General features: G+C 39.9%; 1 protein-coding gene and 1 non-coding gene across 18 annotated transcripts in view; one reads left to right on the top strand and one right to left on the bottom strand.

Annotated features, from left to right (window-relative positions):
- The window catches only part of Csnk1g1 (casein kinase 1 gamma 1), a 148,093-nt gene that overhangs the window by 88,398 nt on the left and 38,924 nt on the right, over window positions 1-20,771 (bottom strand). For 13 of the 17 annotated variants that reach the window (XM_031344207.1, XM_031344221.1, XM_031344213.1 and 10 more), the window contains 2 exons: window positions 16,864-16,912; window positions 6,234-6,628 (listed from right to left, as the gene is read on the bottom strand). In XM_031344207.1, the coding sequence (XP_031200067.1) occupies window positions 6,234-6,414 (181 nt within the window). In that variant the 5' untranslated portion in view covers window positions 6,415-6,628; window positions 16,864-16,912. The remainder of the gene's footprint in view (window positions 1-6,233; window positions 6,629-16,863; window positions 16,913-20,771) is intronic. The other 4 variants (XM_031344208.1, XM_031344216.1, XM_031344215.1 and 1 more) reach the window with 1 other exon arrangement.
- LOC116074117 lies at window positions 14,588-14,722 on the top strand. Its single transcript, XR_004112087.1, has one exon. It is a non-coding gene; the product is annotated as a small nucleolar RNA SNORA17 (small nucleolar RNA).

Genomic DNA, 20,771 nt, shown 5'->3' with positions numbered 1-20,771 from the left:
AGTTCTTTATATGTTTTTTAAAAAATACTCTTACAGGGTAGTACCATTTTATACCATACATATATATTTGTGTGTGTGTGTGTGTGTGTGTGTGTGTGTGAGAGAGAGAGAGAGAGAAAGAGAGAGAGAGAGAGAGAGAGAGAGAGAGAGAGAGAGAGAGAGAGAAAGTTTCCATATGGCTTTATCAATTGTCTTTAGTATTAACTATCCATCCCTTTCCCATCTCCTCTGTCCTGCCCTCCCATTTATGCATACTACTGGGGAAGAAAAGTAATAACCAGTTTCCCCAGCTGTGAGCCCTATGAGCTACAATAGTGACTGTCCTGGAAAGATGTGTACACTAGTATAACACTGGCTTAGATATTATGAGAGTAACCAGTACCTCTCTGATGGATGTAAAACCTGCTCCATAAGATAGGACTCATACCTGCCTGGTACTGTTAACTAGGGCCAAAACTGAGGGCTGATCAGGTCACAGGTTGTAAGAGAAAATCTAATACTACTCTAAATGGATTGCTTCCTGTAGTTCTTATCTACAGATTTGAGCATTTCTCAAACATCATCAGTGAAGCTTCTATTTTTAATATACGCAACTACTATAGACACCAAAACTGGTCAGACCGCAGAGAACAGACTGTGGACCATTCAACTCTAAATCAGACATTTATACTATCCCTCCCTCAAGGCTAAGAGAGCACCACTGAAGAGGGGACAGAAAAACCCTGGGAGCCAGAAGCAAATGTCTGTAGGAGTATTTTGTCCAATATGACAGGTAGTGGTAAATACACGTTGTAAATATAAAATTCCAGCAACTATGACTGCACAAGATAGGGCCAAACAAAATACTAGCACGAAGGGGAGAAGTTCAGGAACTCCTACTCTAGCTCAGCCATTCCCACAGATTAATTTAGATTGTGTGTTAAGTATATGTGTGTGCACACATGTGAGCTTATGTATACCACAGTCATGCATATGCCTGAGGAAGCCAAAGGGAACTGAGTTCCCTGAAACTGGAGTTACAGGAAGTTAGGAACCACCAGTGTGGGTCCTGAGAACTAAACCTGGGTCCTCTGCAAGAGCAGTAGACCCTCCTAACCTTAGTTTTCTCATCAGCTACCATGGTGATTTTCTTTCTTTTCTTTTTTAATTTGTTGTTTTTGTTTTGTTTTGTTTTTCTTTGAGACAGGGATTCTCTATGTAGTCCTGGCTGTCCTAGACCCAGCTCTGTAGACTAGGCTTGCTTCAAACTCACAAAGATCTGCCTGCCTCTACCTTCTGAGAACTGTGATTAAAGGCCTGCCAGCCCCCACCACTGCCAGAGAAGCTATGGTGATTTCTTAATTTCCGTATCAAGCCAAAACTTTTTAAATAATTGAAACACATGTACATAGGAATTTAGGAACTATGTTTGTGCCACACACTTGTCAAAGTTAATGTAGTCATAAACTATCTTACACATTTATCTTATAACCCACCCTAGTCCTTTATTACTTACTTCATTAAAGCCTTCTTCATTCACAAGGTCTCCTTAAGCTAGTAAATAGTGATTCTTTCCTCTCAAAGAACTAGTGATCAATTCCTGCTAGTCCTGAAGTTTTGAATTAATCTCTTTTGCTACTGCCAAAAGTTGGCTAAATGAATACATTTAGCCTTTTCTTATAAAAAATGATTGGCTAGGAGCCTGGAGAAGTAGCTTAGATCTATTTATCTACTTATCTATCCATCCATCCATCCATCCATCCATCCATCCATCCATCCATCTGTTCAATGATTATGGGTGTTTTACCTGCACGTATGGCTGTGCACCACATGTGCATGGTGTTTGCAGAGACCAGAAGAAGGTTGGATCCTCCTGGAACTGGAGTCACAGATAACTGTAACTGCCACTTGAATGAAATCAAACCTGATACCTCTTGAAAAGCAACCAGTGCTCTAAGCCACCTCTCCAGGGCCCCTGCCAACCATTTTATTGCGTATACATTATATATCATACATAATGAAAATAGTTACAGATCTAAAAGCAAAGTGGTGAGACACAACCACAGCCTGGACTAGAACAAAGTACAATGCAGCAAGGAGTACAATTTGAGCACAGACTAGGTAATGTGACCTTCTTTCCTATACGAATAGATCTGTGTCATTCCTCTCTTTAAGATCCTTCATGATTGTATTTCAAAGTCACAGAAACACTTCACAATTTGGTCCTAACTTACCTAACAGCACATCTATTGCTTTGTTTTGTTTGACTTCACATCTTTTGACTCTGCTATTTATAATCATCTGCTGCACTGATAATATGCTAAGTAATCTCACCTAGCAATTTTGTATCCTGCAACTGGAAAGAGTTCCTCCTTAATGTCTAGCAGCAAAAGTACTATTACAAATAACTCCTTTCTGAAACCTTCATTTATGTCTGTGGATGTAGTCTCTATACAACTTGCTATCATATTTATTGTCTTATATTATAATTTGGTTTTCTCTTTGTACCAGGAGACAACAGTATCTTTAAAAACACAAACCACATTCTACTCTATGTTATCTTTCCTAAACTTGACATTATATTCAAGAAACAGTTGAGAGGCAGGGCAGTGGTGGCACATGCCTTTAATCCCAGCACTTGGGAGGCAGAGGCAGGCGGATTTCTGAGTTTGAGACCAACCTGGTCTACAGAGTGAGTTCCAGGACAGCCGGGGCTACACAGAAAAACCTTGTCTCAAAAGAAAAGAAAAGAAAAGAAAAGAAAAGAAAAGAAAAGAAAAGAAAAGAAAAGAAACAGTTGAGACTCAAAATGTACTGATAAGGCGAGAAGTAGCAGCACACACATAAAATTCTAGCACTTGGAGGACTGAGGCAAGATACTACATAGTTAACCAATGTTTCAAAAACGGTGAAGGAGAAAACAAGAACTTGGGGGGAGGGGAGAATGGTCAAACCCTGTCAGTATTTTTTGTTTGTTTCTGTTTTGTATACTCAAACAACAAGGCCACTGCTTACTACTATTGCCACATGGGGAAAGAACAAAGAAAGCATACTTTGTCCCTTCTGCCTACCTATCTGACAATTTACTTAATAAATAACTAAAAATACTCAGAAAAATCCCTGCACTTGAAAGGAGAGGCACCAGGACACCCACTTGCATCTAAGAGATAAAGGCAAAAATCAGAGGTCAGCACAGGCTGCAGAGCAATTAGAGAGCAGCCTGAGCAAATAAAACATCACATTAGAAAAAGAAAAAAGAAAAAGACCAAGTAAGAAGAAGTCACCCCAGGAAACAAAGGGACACTTTTACTTTAGACAGTGATCAAATTAGCAGGGAAGTTCTTGCCATGCGAGCTTAACAGTCTAAGTCTGTTCACTGGAACCCACATAAAAGTGGAAAGAGAGAACTGATTTAACAATGTTCTGTTCTCTCAAAACTCAAAAGTTCCATGTGTACACAGTGAAAGACGTGTGTGTTTGTGTGTGTGTGTGTGTGTGTACATACAGCCACATACCCCACACAGAAGAATCCTGCAGGTGCAGAGCTAAAGCAGAGATGTACCTACTGTTTGTGTGTGATCTTTCCTACTTTACATTTTCTGTTTTCTGCACAATCTTCCCCTTATACTACAGCAAGAGTAAAGGATGAGATACACAACCTACAATATAGCTAATAGAAGGATAAAAGCAGCTGAAGAGAAAGGTAAGTTCTTTTTTCTATTACAAAGGAAGTAACACTCAGATGCGTCAGGCTATGACCCCAGGAGGCTGGCAGCTAAAGCAGGAGTATTTAGTCTGAGAAAAGATTGGGCTTCAGAGAGAAAGTCATGGCCGGGCGGTGGTGGCGCACGCCTTTAATCCCAGCACTTGGGAGGCAGAGGCAGGTGGATTTCTGAGTTCGAGGCCAGCCTGGTCTACAGAGTGAGTTTCAGGACAGCCAGGACTATACAGAGAAACCCTGTCTCAAAAAACCAAAAAGAAGAAGAAAGTCATCTCCTCATTTCCCCTCAGTTTTTCTAAATAGTTTCTCTGTGTAGCTCTGGCTGTCCTGGAACTTGATCTGTAGACCAGGCTAGCCTTCAACTCAGAGATCCACCTGCAGAGGCTCCTAAGTGCTGGGATTAAAGGCGTGCACTTCCACACCAGACTCAGAGAGACAGTCTCTAAAATAAAATGAAATATCAAAACTATCCTAGATTCACCAGAGAAAACAAAACAAAACAACAACAAAAATCTAGCACTCTGAAAGAAGAGACGGGCCATAAATTTATTTTTGATTTTCCCATTTCCATGTAAATTTGTATTATAAATCTTAGACTTCAAGAAAACAAATTTCTAGTTCTAATAGCTGAGGGTTTACTTGGTCTTCATAGAAATAAAGGCATTTTTGGCTCTCAGAATACTCAAGTTTATGCATTAGAAACTGCCTCTCACTGGTAATTTTGTGACCGTTTATTCCATAACATATCTAATTCAAGCAGTATGGTGGTGGTAAAATAAAGCCAATCCACCAAATGAATGAATGTTTGCAAAACTAATTGCTAAAGCAACTGAGTAGTTGCTAGGAAAGCATGAAATATGAAATTACACACCTTCTATTTGCAGTAGCATCAAGTTTAGCTAACTGGAACATGAACACATCTCTAAATATGAAGGCCTTTTTATTATCCTAGTCAGGTTTAATTCCATGTTGTTAGTATTCTATAATTAAAAATGAATTCACTCTTAGCATCTTCCAATTCAGTTCTGTACCTGGAGATATGTAGCTGGTATAGTGATGTTTCATTAAGGATTGAAAAAGGTAATCACAGGTATTTTTTTTTCCATTTTCTTTTGCATAATTATTAAAACCAGAGGTTAGAAAACCACTCCAATCATCTTGTGTTTCTACCTTCACAATAATCCAGATTATGATTAATTTTCATAATAATCATAGCTTCAAAAACTACTTAGAGGTTGGAGAAATAGCTCAACAGTTAGGAGTGCTTGTTGCTCTTCCAGGACCCTAGTTTAGTTGCCAGCATCTACATATAAGGTGGCTTATGCCGGGCAGTGGTGGCGCATGCCTTTAATCCCAGCACTTGGGAGGCAGAGGCAGGCGGATTTCTGAGTTCGAGGCCAACCTGGTCTACAGAGTGAGTTCCAGGACAGCCAGGGCAACACAGAGAAACCCTGTCTCGAAAAACAAAAAAAAAAAAAAAAAAAAAAAAAAAAAAAAAAAAAAAAAAAAAAAAGGTGGCTTACAACTACTTGTAACTCTAGCTTCATAGGATCTAATGCCCTCTTTTTTACCTCCTTTGGATACCTGCACATACACAGAATATACTCACACAGATAAATGTACATAAAGGTTTAAAAAAAAAAAGATTCAGCTTTTCACATTCTCCACATATAAGGCCTTTCTTAATTTTATAAGGTCTATTTTCTGTTTAGGGTGGTGGTAACATGCCTGCATTCCTAGCACTGATTAGGAGTTGGAGGAGAAGGGAATGGTATAGAGGCAGAAGGATATCTAGAAGGCCAATGTTAATCTGCTCTACATAGTAAGTTCTAGGCCAACCAGGGCTGAATGGTGAGACCCTATCTCAAAAACAAATTAACATATTTCATTTCTCCATTAATATAGCATAGCATATTAAAGAGCATATACATTCCCAGTATACATTCTTCTCAATCTCACATCTTCCAATTGGTTAACTGTCATTATTTATCATCTATTCACAAATTCATATTTGAGTGGGATATGATGTTCACTTATCCTAACTCACAGGAGGCTGGGGTAAAAAGAGTTACAAGTTTGAGGCCTGTGTAGGCTATATAATAAGTTCAAGATCAGCCTGAGCTACAGAGCAAAATGTGTCTCAAAATTAAATACAAAAAATTTCTACAGCAGGGCATGGTGATGAATTCCTTTACTCTCAAGAGGCAGATCTCTATGTTCAAGGCCAGCCTAGTCTACAAAGCAGGATCTAAAACAGCTAGAGCTACACAAGGAAACTTAATAATAATAATAATTTAAATATTAATAAATATAAACTCTAAATTGGTAGAAAATTAAAACTCCTATCACACATGAGAAGCCTTGAAAAACAGCATCATGACTGATAATAACTATAGACTCCTTTGCAAAATCCTGATTTCTTATGCTAGTAAGAACTACTTAAGAGAAAGTTCCCAATCACCCACTTATCTTGAAAGACACCAGAGAACATTACTGCTGTTAGTAAAAGCCACAGACATAAGCAAGTTCTTACCTAATCTGAGCTCTCCGAAGTTCCCACACCCTATCTTCTTGCCAACCCTGAAGTTGGGTCCCACCATGAGAACCCCAGAGGATGTTGAAGTGCCAGATGGTCGGGAACAGTGTGTATTCCTTTGTGCCATAGTTTTAGTTGTCCGTTGTCTATCATCCTTTTCCCTATTAGAATGGTCCATGTTCTTACACGACAGTCTCTGAACAATGAGTGACCTCAGTGTGTATATACTTCTCTTCAACACAGAAGTATGTCCAAATCACCACAGTCAGAGAATGAGGAGTTTTGGCACCATATTTATGCTTCTAATGTTCTTCCAGAAGGTGAAAACCACTGATCAATTCTTGAAGAACGTATAGTCTGTAGATCTCATGCATAGGAGGACATTTTGTAACCTGGATAAAAACCAAAAAATTACAGTTAAAAAATAATTTCTAAAACAAACTGAGAAAGTCACTAATTAGAATGGATCTTATCCAATGGTAAGTACAGTGATCTTCAGAGCTCCCTGAAATAGGTTTTGGTTTTATATCTTTCAAAATGTTAGCCATCTGGATTAATTACTTACAAGTTAATACAATCTAAGTAAACTGCAAATCAGGACACTAAGGGAACACACTTAAGTATTTAATATGAAACATTTCTTTTAGCAGTGTCATTTAGCCAAAAAGAAAAATATTTGCTAAGTTGTTTTCTTTTTTTTCCTATTTTTTTTTTATTAAATGTTTTCTTTACTTACAATATCTCCTTTCCCAGGTTCCCCTCCAAAAAAAAAAATAACAAAATAAAATTAGATTAAAAAAAAACAAAAACTAAAACAATCCTGTTCCCTCCCCCCTCTCCCTGTTCACCATCCTACCCCCTTCTGCTTACTGGCCATGGCATTCCCCTACACTGGGGCATAGAACCTTCACAGGGCCAAGGTCCTCTCCTTCCATTAATGACTGACTTGGTCATCCTCTGCTATACCCATGCTGCTGGAGCCATGAGTCCCCCCATGTGAGTGAGGTAACCCAATCACAAAAGAACACACATGGTATGCACTCTCTGATAAGTGGATATTAGCCTAGAAGATCAGAATACACAAAGTACAAACCACAAACCATAAGAAACTCAAGAAGGAAGACCAAAGTGTGGATACTTCATTCCTTCTTAAAAGGGGAACAAAATACCCAAGGAAGGAGTTGTAGAGACTAACTATGGAGCAGAGACTAAAGGAAGGACAAATTAGAGACTGTTCCACCTGGGAATCCTTCCCATATTCAATCATCAAATCTAGACACTATTGTGGATGCCAGCAAGTGCTGGCTGACAGGAGCCTGATATAGCTAGCTGACTCCTGAGAGGCTCTGACAGAACCCAACTAGTACAGAAGTAGAGGCTCACAGCCATCCATTGGACTGAGTACAGGGTCCCCAATGAAGGAGCTAGAGAAAGGACACAAGGAGCTGAAGGGTTTGCAGCCCCTTAGGATGAACAACAATATGAACTAACTAGTACCCTCAGAGCTGCCAGGGACTAAACTACCAACCAAAGCTAAGTCGTTTTCTTAATTGATTGTGTAACAGGGTATTCAGCAGAAAGGGTTAATGCTAAGTTAAATAAACTGTAGACAATTAAATTCAAAGCTGTCCTTGTACAATTTGTCCAGAACTCATTAGAAATGAGGCTATTCAGGGTTTCTCCTCCCTCTACTCACCATTTACCAAACACTGGCAGCAATCATGCAATCCAAAATGTACAAACTGGCAGCAGTCTCTCAGCCCACACTTAATGCTTTCAGGTGTTGTTTCTCTCCACGTACCTCTCTTAACCCTTATGCTTAAGCACAATTATAGTTCATAAAACCCCAACTCTGCTTTAAAAGAGAGACATGAGGAGTGGCGGCATATGCCTTTAATCTGAGCACTTGGGAAGGAGGCAAAGGCAGGTGGATTCTACAGAATGGTTCCCAGGACACCCTGTTGAAAGAAAAGAGGAGAAAAGTAAAAGAGAAGAGAAAAGAAGAGAAACAAGAGGGAAAGGTAAGGGAACAGAGGGAAGGGGAGAGAAAGGAGAGGGAAAGAAGAAGGGAAGGGCAAGAGGAGAGGGGACAGTAAAAGGAGGGGAAAGGAGAAGAAAGGGAGGGGAGGGGAGGAGAGGCAAAAATGTATGTGCTGCATTTTAAAAAGAATTATTTATTTTTATTCTGAGTAGAAACCCCAACTGCAAATAAAGCCATAAAACTAAAGTCTTAACCTTTATCCCCATTAGAATTCATCAGAGTCTCACATAAAAACTGAACCCAACACAAAAGTTGACAATAGAATCATTTTATTGCCATATTTGATAATGCATGTACTTGTGATATTATGACACATTTTGGATTTTGCCCATGGTCCTGGCTCTTTACTCATATAGCCATGGTTTCTTCCTAAGTGACCAGAATAAGCCTCAGAGAACAGGACCTATCTCACCTTTCTCTTTCTCTTTCACCTCCTTTTCTCTACAAGGCAGACCATAGAAACTACAATTTCTCTTCCCTCAAGGTAAGTCACACAAACCAAAATAGGCTTTTCTCTCCCCAGCTTTGAAAATGCCCATAATGAAATCCTCAGCTCTAATTTGTCTAACAGTAGATCATAAGACTACCACCCTCACACCACCTTTCAAGAGACCAGCCTTCTACCCAGAAAGAATAAAAAGTGTATAGAGAGGTCCAGGGAAATATGAACACGAAGCGTCACTGGGTTTTCCAACTGTTGTCATTAGATCATACTCCTTTTGTCCAGTCATATTTCTACATGCTTCAATCATGACTATGCAATAAAGTCTCCATAATAACCCAAAAGGACAGATCCTCTAGACACTGAGATAGAAACCCTATACCCCTAACACCTTTGCATTTCTTCATCTGTACCTTCTATAACATCCTTGATAACCAGCAAATCATAAATTATGTTTCAATGAGTTTTGTGAGCTACTCAAAACAACAGAATCCAGAAGTGAGGCACAGGGAGCCTTATTTATGACCAGTTGGTCAAAAATACAAGCAAAATAACCAGAGACTTAGAAGGGGAATCTCAACTCGGGAAAGATAGTTTTAAGGATTTGACTCAGTTTCAAACTCAAAACTGACAGTGTCAGACCTGAGTTAGGACATCAAGGCTGTGTGTACCTCTGCAGAATTAATTCTTTACTTGTTGGTTGGAGAATCTCCATACCTTTTTAGGTGACAGAAATCTTCTGTTTGGACCATATAACAACCATTAATACTCTTTAAAAAAGAAAATATCCTCGCCCCCTTTTCTTCACTTGCCTCTGCCTCCCCAGTGCTGGAACGAAAGCTGTATGATGCCCACCCAACTACCTACCAGGGTACAACAGTCACCACTGTTATATAACAGCAAAGGCTTCTAGGCTAAATAAGCTTCCTACAAACACATCCACTTCTAATTCCCTAGCAATACAACCACAAGTACAAAGCCGCAAGATGCCACTGGACATACAATCTAACCCAATCCAAAGATATATGCTTATAGTACAACATTAGCCAAAATAATCTTTATATTATTACATTTGCTATTTGTTTTTGTGTTAAAACTGTAAAATGACATTAGAATTTCCATAATACTAATCATTAATAAAATCAATTGCCTACATGAGCAATAGAACAAATTCTTTTTTTTTAAAGATTTATTTATTATGTATTTATTATAAGTACACTGTAGCTGTCCTTAGACACACCAGAATAGGGCATCAGATCTCATTATGAGTAGTTGTGAGCCACCATGTGGTTGCTGGGATTTGAACTCATGACCTTCGCAAGAGCAATCGTTGCTCTTACTCACTAAGCCATCTCACCAGCCCCTAAGAACAAATTCTTATTTCTGCTCATCTCCAAATGTACCCAATATTCTATGGTTGTCTTTTATCCAAATCAAACAGTAATGGAGAAAGAAAAGCAAAGTAAAACTAAAGATGTTTTATTTACATAGATCTGTTTTAATTGTTGAAGGCATGTGTATGTTAAAGACTGGCAGAGACATTTTCTTTCCTTATAGTATACATTGTTTCAGGACACAAATAGAATATGCAGCCCATAAGCACATTCAACTAATGCCTGGACCTTCAGATTATCATCACTATCATATTTTGAATGGCTTGTTTTAACAGTTACTAGTATATAACATAAAAACAACCACACTGACAAGAACATACAAGGTAAATTTTATTTTAACCTTTAGGGGGCGCAGAAGAGGACTTCTGGGCTGCAGATATAGATCAATAGTAGGATGCTTGCCTAGCATAGGCAAGGGCCCATGTTCAATTTATACATTTTGTTTGTTTGTTTGTCCAATGATTGATTTTATTTTACTTTATGTTATTTTTTGGTTTTTCAAGACAGGGTTTCTGTGTAGATCTGGCTGTTCAGGAACTCACTCTGTAAACAAGGCTTGCCTTAAACTTGGAGAGCTACTTGCCTCTTCCTCCCAAGTGCTACAACAGTGTGCCATCACATCCTGGCTTTTTTAAGGCTTCTAAGGTAAACAGAAAAGACAAACCATATGCTTTTGCTATCATATTATTTGCACTCTTTTATTCTTACCAGAAAAGGGAGAAGAGAAAAATTATGTAAATGCAGCTAATAGGTGTCTATTTTCCTACTGAATAAATCATCAGTCACATATTATTTAATAAATGTCACACATTATAGTGAACACATTTATTTGAACCTTTATAGTTGTATGAAAAGTTAGTTAAGAAACTCCAATTCCAAAGCCAGGCAAGGCGGTGCACACATATAATCCCAGTACATGGGGTGGAGACGGAAGCATCAGGAGACCAAGGCCAGTCTTGGTACATAGAAAGTTTAAAGCCAGTTTGGGCAACAAAAGAGGCTCTCTCAAAAATTAAACGCAAATACTTCAGAACAATCAAACTACAAACAAAACTCCTATAACTCAGTTCAGCTAAAAACAAAAAGCATATATTAAAACTTGTAATAAACCTTAGAACTTATCAAGCTTAACTTTAGCCTATAAATTTTTTGTTTAGTTTGTTTGAGACACAGTTTCTTTGTATAGTTTGCATGTCCTGAAATTCACTTTGTAGACCAGACTGGCCTTGAACTCACAGAGATCTGTCTGGCTCTGCCTCCCAAGTGCTTGGATTAGAGGTATACACCACCACCCTCCCAAATCATGGGTCTCCTTATCTTAGAATTTACTTTCTGTTTACTGTATATGTGTGTACATGCACATATGAGGCCAGAAGAGCATGTTGATTCCTTAGAGCTGGAGTAGAGATAGTTATTAATTAATTGATGCCATTGCTGGGTACACACATGTTCTGGAACAGCAGCAAGCGTTCTTGACCCGAGTTCTATCTCTCCAGCCCAAGATACAAGTTTTCATAGCTGAAGAATATGTTCATGTACATGCTTGTGCAAGGACAGAGGCCAGAAGAGGGAATCAGACAATTCAGAAGCAAGTTACAGACATTTGCAGGATACTGGCTTCTTTTTAAAAAGATGTGTGTGTGTGTGTGTGCACGTGCATGTGTGCACACACGTGTGTATGTGTGTGTGTGTGTATATACTGTCACTCTCTTCAGACACACCAGAAAAGAGCATTAGATCCCATTACATATGGTTATGAGCCACCATGTGGTTGCTGGGAACTGAACTCAGGACCTCTGAAAGAGCAGTCAGTGCTCTTAACCACTGAACCATCACTCCAGCCCCCCTCTACCTTTGAACTTTGTCTTCTTTTAAATGGAGAAATGTGCACAAATGTAAAAACTGAAATAGACTGAAGAGCATTAAGGAGTGAGGATGATAGAAACGGATGACATCAATTAGAATTTATGCAAAAAAGAAACAGTAGCACCAAAATGTTTTTGTTTTAAATTTTTTATTTATGTGCATGTGTGTAGGTGTCCACAAAGGCCAGAAGAGGACATTATGTGTGTGTGCATACCTGTGTATGTGTGTACATTCAGGCAGATATCTGTGGAGACCAGAAAAGGGTACTGGGATACCCTGAGCTGGCGTTTCAGTTGTGGGTCAACTGCCACATTGCTGGGAACCATATTTGTCCTCAGAAAAGCAATTCACCATGCTCTTAACTGCTCTCAGTGTGGCCCTGGCTGACGTGAACTCACAGAGATCTCTGCCTTCTGCCTGTCTCTGCCTCCCAAGTGCTGGAATTAAAGGCATGTAATACTGCCCTTAGCTTAAGTTAAACTGTGAGAAAAGTATATGTCTACATGTAGAATCTGTGTGTGTGTGTGTGTGTGTGTGTGTGTGTGTGTGTATGTGCCTATGGACATGTGAGACTCATGAATATGTGTGGTTTTCCTAGAATTACCATTGCTCTTTTATGAAAAAAGCCAGTGTGTCCATATTTATATCAATCCATTTATGGGTATCTATTCCATCTTTGATTTGTTTGGTTTATCTCAGCAATACTCTAGTTAACAAAACTTCAAAATAACTCATTAACTCTCCAACATCATTTGAATCTAAGGCCTTGTGGGTGTTAGTCAAGCACTCTACCACTGAGCTGTGTTCACAGGCCTAGCTAAAACAAGTTTGTTTTCTTTTAATAAAAGCATTTTTAAACAGGCTTAACATGCTTGTGTATGAATATGGAGGACAGCAATCAAGGGAGATTTGTGATGCCAGACTCAGGCCTCCTACCTAATACATGGGAGTACATGCAAACATTACATTCACATGTGCCCCACACAGATGTACATCACACAAAGAGATAAAGACAACTTTTTAAAATTGTAAGATGAAATTTCCCCAATTTTTTACTATTGAACTAGGAAAATAGGTCTATAAAACTATTTACCTTCTCATCTCAATTGAAGAGCCTGAGGCAAATTACTTAATAAGCTTAGCTGAACATGCTCTCACTGTAACTACCTTCCTCCTGTCCTTGGAACCTTTCCATTATGGTGACATGCTGTAATGCCATCTCCTGGTCATTGTTTCCAATCTACTATCCCCTCTCCCACAAGATTTACACAAATACATTAAATATTCTGGTTTCATTTATAGTCTTCAACAATATATAAATGCATATTAAATTTCATCTCCTAAAACCAACTAAATCTTTCTTTTGTCATAGTTAAGTCACATATATTTAAAGCTAAACCAAATATACTCTATAGCCCTTATTGTTTTTGATTTTTTGGAATGCTGGAATTTAAATCCTAGGCTTCACATGCTAGAAAACCTGTCTCACCTTCACCTCCAGGCACAATGGCTTTTCTCTTCTCCTTTACCCTCTCCTGTTATTTCCTTCTGATTTTTTTCCTATCTAACAATTGTTCCTGGTTATTCTCCTTTGGAAGCTCCTTGATTATTCTGGGTGGGGAGGCGGTTATTTTGAGATAGGGATCTTACAGTAGCCCAGGCTGGCCTCACACTTGTAATCCTCCTGGGATCTTCAGCTTCCAGAATTCCGAGCCACAGGCACTCATCACTATCTGCCATGTTTTACTCTTAGAGTGCTTTCATTTCTTCAGAATACTGGCTCTTATCCTTGTTTGTTTGTATTGTTCTGATTTTAGTAACAATCTCTCAATATAATTCAAGTTGACCTAGAATTATATAACCCAGGCTGGCATTACAGGAGTTAAGACACCATCCCTAGCTGAAGAACTGTTTCTAGAAAAAAACAATGCACACATATGCATTCCATTTTCTCATGGGACTCCTATAGAAAAACAGCACTTACTCAAGGAATTTGATGTTTCTAAACACCAAAAAAAAAAAAGATACATACTTAGACAAAGCATTCTATTTTTTTGTTTAAAAATATATATATTTTAAATTCTGTATAGGAATATATGTCACATCTCTATTTCCATCACTCAGGAGCCAGAGCAGGCAAATCTCTGTGAATTTGAGGCCAGCCTGGTCTACAGAATGAGTTCTAGGACAGTCAGGGATACAAGGAGAAAAAACCCTGTCATGATAAACTAAAAGGGAAAGAAAGGAAGGAAGGGAGGGAGGAGGGGGAGTGGGAAAGGGGAAGGAATGTGTATCCGTGTGGGGGTTTGCCCATGCACATTCAGTTGTCTATGGAGACCAAAAAAGATATCAGATCCCCTGGAGGTGAAGTTACAGGTAGATATGCGCCGCTTTATTTATATGGGTTCTGGGAACTAAACTCAGGTCCTCTGAAGAAGCAGTTTGTGCTCTTTAATGCTGAGTCATCTCTCCGATCTTATTCAATTAAATTAACTAACAAATATTTCCAAAGTACCTTCTATGCACCTAAACTTGGGATAGTAGATGTTAGTGTAACAGTGAACTCAACATTTATAGTTGTTCTGGTTTTAGAACTTAGAATATAGAAGGGGCTCTTAGAGGCACTGCAGATGTGGCTGCTGTGCCTCATGTGCATCATCAGTAGGTAGCTAAGAGGGGAGAGACTATGTCTACACTCAGTGTTTTGACCTGTGAACATCTGAAAGATTAGAAGCCTAACATTCTCTGAAAAAAAAGTGAGCCTGAGATAACAACCAGTTTGTTGCCACACAGGCCTGGTGGGGCTGACCCTGCCTGGTGATATAATAAATGAGCCGGCCATAGCACTCCTGAAATGACCCCAGACCCCAAGGCGAGATACATGAAGATGTGGGCACAATGAAGAGAGGCAGACCTGGAGACTAGAGCGTAGGGAGAAACAACCTGATGTGAATAACCAGTGATGCCACCTGGGACCATGGTGAGGTCCTGGCCTGTGCTGCCACCATAGGCCAAATCTGGGTCTGTGACCCTGCAGCAACAGGGGTCTGTTATCACCAAAGCCCAGACAGACATCCCTGGTCTGGGTTGCTGTCCTGACATGCTGATGTCTAAAAGCTGGGCAGAACTGATCCCACCACTCCACCTGGGGATAGTGGGAGAGCTAGCCTTGAGGGCATCAAGCAGGAAGCTGACCCCACCCTGGGCAGCTGCAGTACTCATTCTGTAAACCAATGTGTGGAAGGCAGGCCCCACACATTGCAGGACTTGCTGGTGAGCCAGTCCTACTACCTGTTTCCTGTGCAGTGGTGTGGCCAAGGGAAAGACACCATCTCCCTCACCCCTCACCACCTGCAGCAGATGGGAGATCTGGCTCTGGAATCCTGAGAACAGGAGAGATGGCCCTGCTCCTCATTTGCTCCAGCACTTAATAGAGTGTGCCCTGCATCTTACCTAGGCAGCACAGTGACAGGGGTTGTTTGTGACTGGTGACCCTGGTGACAGAGGGCATGAGCATGGGAGATTATCCCTTCCCTCCTTTTTACCCTCACCACAGCTGGCAGGTAGGAGACCTGGCCCTGGGGTCATGAAAGCAAGAGAGCTGGCCCTGCTCCAGCACTCTGGAGAGCAAGTCTTACACCTCACCTGGAGAGTACTGGTAGAGCTGGCTCTGGTTGAGAAGGCTGCAGGTGAGCTGGGCCAGAGGGCACGAGAGACAGCAGAAGAGCCAGTAGGCTGACAAGCTCAGATACCTCTCAGGCCCAGATCCAGGGCTTTTAACTGGCCCATCCCAAACTTCTATCCCATCAATGAGCTGCTCGAGTACACTTAAGGGGCCAGTCCTACAGATCCAAAACTATAAGATCTCCACGACACTGGGCAACAATATGATATTCAAGAGGATTCCCAGTGAGGTTCTAGGATTGTAGCAGAAAACAGACCTTGTACCAGACCAATGAATCATTGACAAAGATTTACTAGTAAAGAAGTGACATACTACAGCTTCCACAGTGACATTCTTTTCTCTGTTGGGGGAAGGTTGCAAAGGTGGGTACAAGGGGAGGGGTAGATGAGTGGGACTAGGGTACATGATGTGAGATTCACAAGCAATCAATAAAAGGCTAAAAAGAAAAAAGAATATAGAAAGAACACCACAAATGATCACACAAATAAAAGAACAACAAACATTGGGATCATGGTGTAAATTAAACAAGTGTTGCTGAAATAATGAATTTAAGACTAAAGGATGAATTTCAGATAGATACTATAACTACTACAGCTCAGTGACAGAGGGCCTGCTTAGCATGCATAAAGTCCTGAGACTGATCACCAGTACAAGGTGCTCGTCTGGGGGTCAGAAAGGATGCTAAAGCTTTTCTATTCAGCCCCACTAAATTATCATTTTTAATAATATCATGAAGGATAAGAGCTTCATCAAGAGCTAGAGACAGAGTATCCAGATATAGGCAATATCAGTCTATACATGAAAGGCTTTTGGTAAAGGGAAGCCAATAAATAAATAAGACAGGGCATCATAATCACCATAGTGAAGAGTTAGCAGGAGTCCATTATTCAATATTTTTAAAGGTCACTGAAACAAAGGGCATTTAAGCAGGGGAATGGCATTTATACTTGAAGGGATATCAACTTGGAAGAGGCATTTAGATTTTTTTATTTCTTTAATGATTGGTTCTAGGTACTGTATCACCTCTTGAGTAGGTTCAACCTTAATATGCTTGCTTTCTGAAAGAATAATTATTGCTTTATATAGAGGACACTGGTAATTACTTACTAGACAGTTCAATCTAGCCAGAAGATTCTAAACTTGAGCTTTATCTTCCTTCTGCTACACTAACAAAGGACTCTTCCCATTCACTTACTCACCAATTAAGCCCCATTGAGTCAAAGATGTATTGGCCTCACACCTGTCCTCCTGAAACAACAAAAACAAATATATAGAGAGTGTCTTTAAAACACATTCACTAAGGTTTTTTTGTTGTTTTTTTGTTTGTTTGTTTTTTGGTTTTTTTGTTTGTTTGTTTGTTTTTCAAAACAGAGTTTCTCTGTATAGCCCTGTCTGTTCTGGAACTCACCCTGTAGACCAGGCTGGCCTCGAACTCAGAAATCCACCTGCCTCTGCTTCCCAAGTGCTGGGATTAAAGGCGTGCGTGTGCCACTACTGTCCGTCCAGCTATTCACCAAGTTTTTGATGGACAGCCTAATCCTCCCTCCCTTGAACAACTTAGTTGCCCCTGTTTCTCACATTCAACATGCCCCATTATTTGAGTAGTATGCTTAAAATAGACTCCTCTTGGCAAAATTTCTTTATGAGATCATATTTCTAGCTTTAAAAAATTGTTTTGTTGGGGCTGGAGAGATGGGTCAGCGGTTAAGAGCACTGACTACTCTTCCAAAGGTCCAGAGTTCAATTCCCAGGAACCATATGGTGGCTTACAATCATCTGCAATGTGATCTGACGCCCTCTTCTGGTGTGTCTGAAGACAACTACAGTGTACTCATATATATAAAATAAATAAATTAATCTTTAAAAAAGTTTTTGAGGGCTGGTGAGATGGCTCAGCGGGTAAGAGCATTGACTGCTCTTCTGAAGGTCCTGGGTTCAGATCCCAGCAACCATATGGTGGCTCACAACAACCTGTAATGAGATCGGACACCCTCTTCTGGTGTGTCTGAAGACAGCTACAGTGAATTACGCCGGAGTGAGCAGGCCGGCAGAGGTCCTGAGTCCAGTTCCCAGCAGCCACACACATGATGGCTCACGGCCATCTATACATCTACAGTGTACTCATACACATAGAATAAATACATCTTTAAAAAAAAATGCTTTGAAAACTTTTTTGATTTGTTGAGAAACATTTCACATACTATATGATCCATCTATATAAACACAAGAGTAGAGGGTATAGTAGCTCAATAGGGAGAGTTTTTCTAGCATACTTGAGACCCTGGGTTCAGCTCCACAAACTGAATAAAAAGTGGGTGTGATGAATTCACCTGTAATCCCAGCACTTGGTACATGGTGGTAGGAAGATCAGAAGTTCAGTTATCTTCACGAAACAACTTGAGTCCCCAAAATGCTCCTTCTCCCCAAAGCAACAAATAATAAATGGTATCCCTACTACAGAGATAACTTGCAAATGCAGATTTCAAGTACAGTATACCTTAGTTCACAATTAGTGCAAATGGCTTAACTGAAGCTCTTGGAGGTTTTTTGTTTTTGTTTTTTTTGTTTGTTTGTTTGTTTTTTTGAGACAGGGTTTCTCTGTATAGCCCTGGGTGTCCTGGAACTCACTCTGTAGACCAGGCTGGCCTCGAACTCAGAAATCCACCTGTCTCTGCCTCCCAAGTGCTGGGACTAAAGGTGTGCGCCACCACTGCGCCTGGCTAATTGAAGCTTTTGAAGTTTATTATTACATATGTATACATGATGTATGTATGTGGGATATCATCCCATAGCATGTATGTATGAATGTCACAGAAAACTTCATGAAGTTGGTTCTCTCCACTTACCTCTATATTGTTTTTAGGTATTAAACTGAGGCTGCCAGGACTGGGTGCCTTTACAGGCTGAGCCATTTTATCAGTCCTACAAATTTGTTTTCTAAAGACCCTGGAAGAGAACACTGAACCAAGAACTTTTATACATGCTAATCTGGCACTGTACTCCTAAATTACATCCCTAACACTTGAGGCTTTTCTTTTTTCTTCTCTTCTTCTTCTTTTTTTGGGGGTGGGGGTGAGGATGTGTAGAATATTCTCTGTATCCTTGGCTGTCTTAGAACTCTATTTGTAAACCAGGCTGGCTTCTGTGGACTCAAGAGATCTGCCTCTGCCTCCCAAGTACCAGGATTAAAGGGATAGTTACCACACATTGCTGCTTTTTCAAACAAAGACTTACTATGTCAATGCAGGTTGGCCTCAAACTCACTGCAATCCTCCTGCCTTAGCCTCCAGAGTACTGAGAATAGAGGTGTGTACCACCATATGCAGTTATCGAGATTATCTGACTGGTTAAATAAATAAATAGTCTCATCAGCTTCTCTAGTTGCTTTACTCATCTTGAGCTTACACTGGGAAAGATGTGATGTCAATGTTCTTCCTTTCTCATAGCTTTAAAAAAGTATTTTTATTGGGTTGGAGAGGTGGCTCAGTGGTTAAGAGTACTGATTGCTCTTCTGAAGGTCCTGAGTTCAAATCCCAGCAACCACATGGTGGCTCACAACCATCCGTAATGAGATCTGATGCCCTCTTCCAGGGCTGTCTGAAGACAGCTACAGTGTACTTAGATTAAAAAAAAAAAAGTACTTTTATTTTATTTGAATGAATGTTGTGGCTATGTGTATGGATGTGTGCTATGTGTGTTGCCTGGTACCTGCAGAGGCCAGAAGAAAGTATCAGATCTCCTAGAATTGAAGTTAGAGACAGCAGTGAACCACCATGTGTGAGTGCTGAAAAACAAACTCAGGTCTCCTCTAGAAGAGCAACAGGTACTCTTAAGCACTGAACACCTGCTCACTTGCCTTTGGACCTTATTCAAGATATCTGGTCACATTGTGAAGTCCAAATTGTGAACTGGAAAAACCAGCCCTAACACACAACTTTTTCTCCAAGAGTTTTCTGTTTACTGTAAACAAGTAGTTGTGGTGTGGCTCAATCTTAACATACACCTTTAACCCAAAGCTTCTGTAAGTAAGAGCTAAATAAAGTCAATGATAGGTCAATAAAGTCAACAATAAGTCAAGCAAGCAACCAGTTGAAAGGGAGTAAACGTAAGGAAATAGAAGGGAGAAACACTGAGTTGAAGGGTATTTAAGAAGGTGTGGAGGAGACAGGGCTTTTTCATTCTGGGAGATTGGTAGAGTTGGAAGATCAGCTGACGGCTTTCTCTACCTCTCTGAGCTAGCAGGTTTTCACCTCAGCATCTCACTCCTGAGCTGTTTTTGGTAAATCAAAAGTTTGAGATTTTGTTTTTAAAAAACAACAGGACCTCCTCACCTTTAAATCTTATAAATCTTATCAATATTACATACTGGTAAATTTTAACAAGAGGAAGAAAAATACATACTTATGTTTGTAAATTTGCAGCTGGACATGTAGAACATACTCTTTTTTTTTTTTTTTTTTTTTTTTTTTTTTTTTTTTGGTTTTTCGAGACAGGGTTTCTCTGAGTAGCCCTGGCTGTCCTGGAACTCACTTTGTAGACCAGGCTGGCCTCGAACTCAGAAATCCACCTGCCTCTGCCTCCAAGTGCTGGGATCAAAGGCGTGCGCCACCACCGCCCGGCTAGAACATACTCTTAATCCTAGTGCTTGCACATCAGTGAGTCTGAGGCCAACCTGGTCTACATAGCAAGTTTCAGGTCAGCCAGCTACATAATGAGATGCTATGTCAAAACCAAAAACTGCAAGTTAATACTAGTAAATAATTAGTTTCCTTGATGATTCGGTTGTTATGGTTGCAACATAACTGAATCAAGTACAAAATATTCTTCCTGTGATACATTAGTAGGGCTTGTCAAACTGTGTAAGATACCGACAACAGTGTATGGAACTCTGGGAAAGAATAACTGCAATCAATTTTACTTAATTCTACTGTAGCATAAAGACATCTTGAAACTTGTGGCATAAAGTTGGAGCTGTAATCTGATTTTCACACTCCAATGAGATTTTCTTTGCTAGTTTTACTTTAGAGTTATTATTAATTAATCCACTGTTTTAAGAAAGAGTTATGAAACAGGTAAGGACAAGGTCAGGTTGATATGCATAAGTAGT

Source organism: Mastomys coucha, unplaced genomic scaffold (assembly GCF_008632895.1).
Source record: "Mastomys coucha isolate ucsf_1 unplaced genomic scaffold, UCSF_Mcou_1 pScaffold23, whole genome shotgun sequence".
Classification (NCBI taxonomy): Eukaryota; Metazoa; Chordata; class Mammalia; order Rodentia; family Muridae; genus Mastomys; species Mastomys coucha.
The sequence above is the reverse complement of the archived record's forward strand: the minus strand, read 5'-3'. Positions and strand labels throughout refer to the sequence as shown.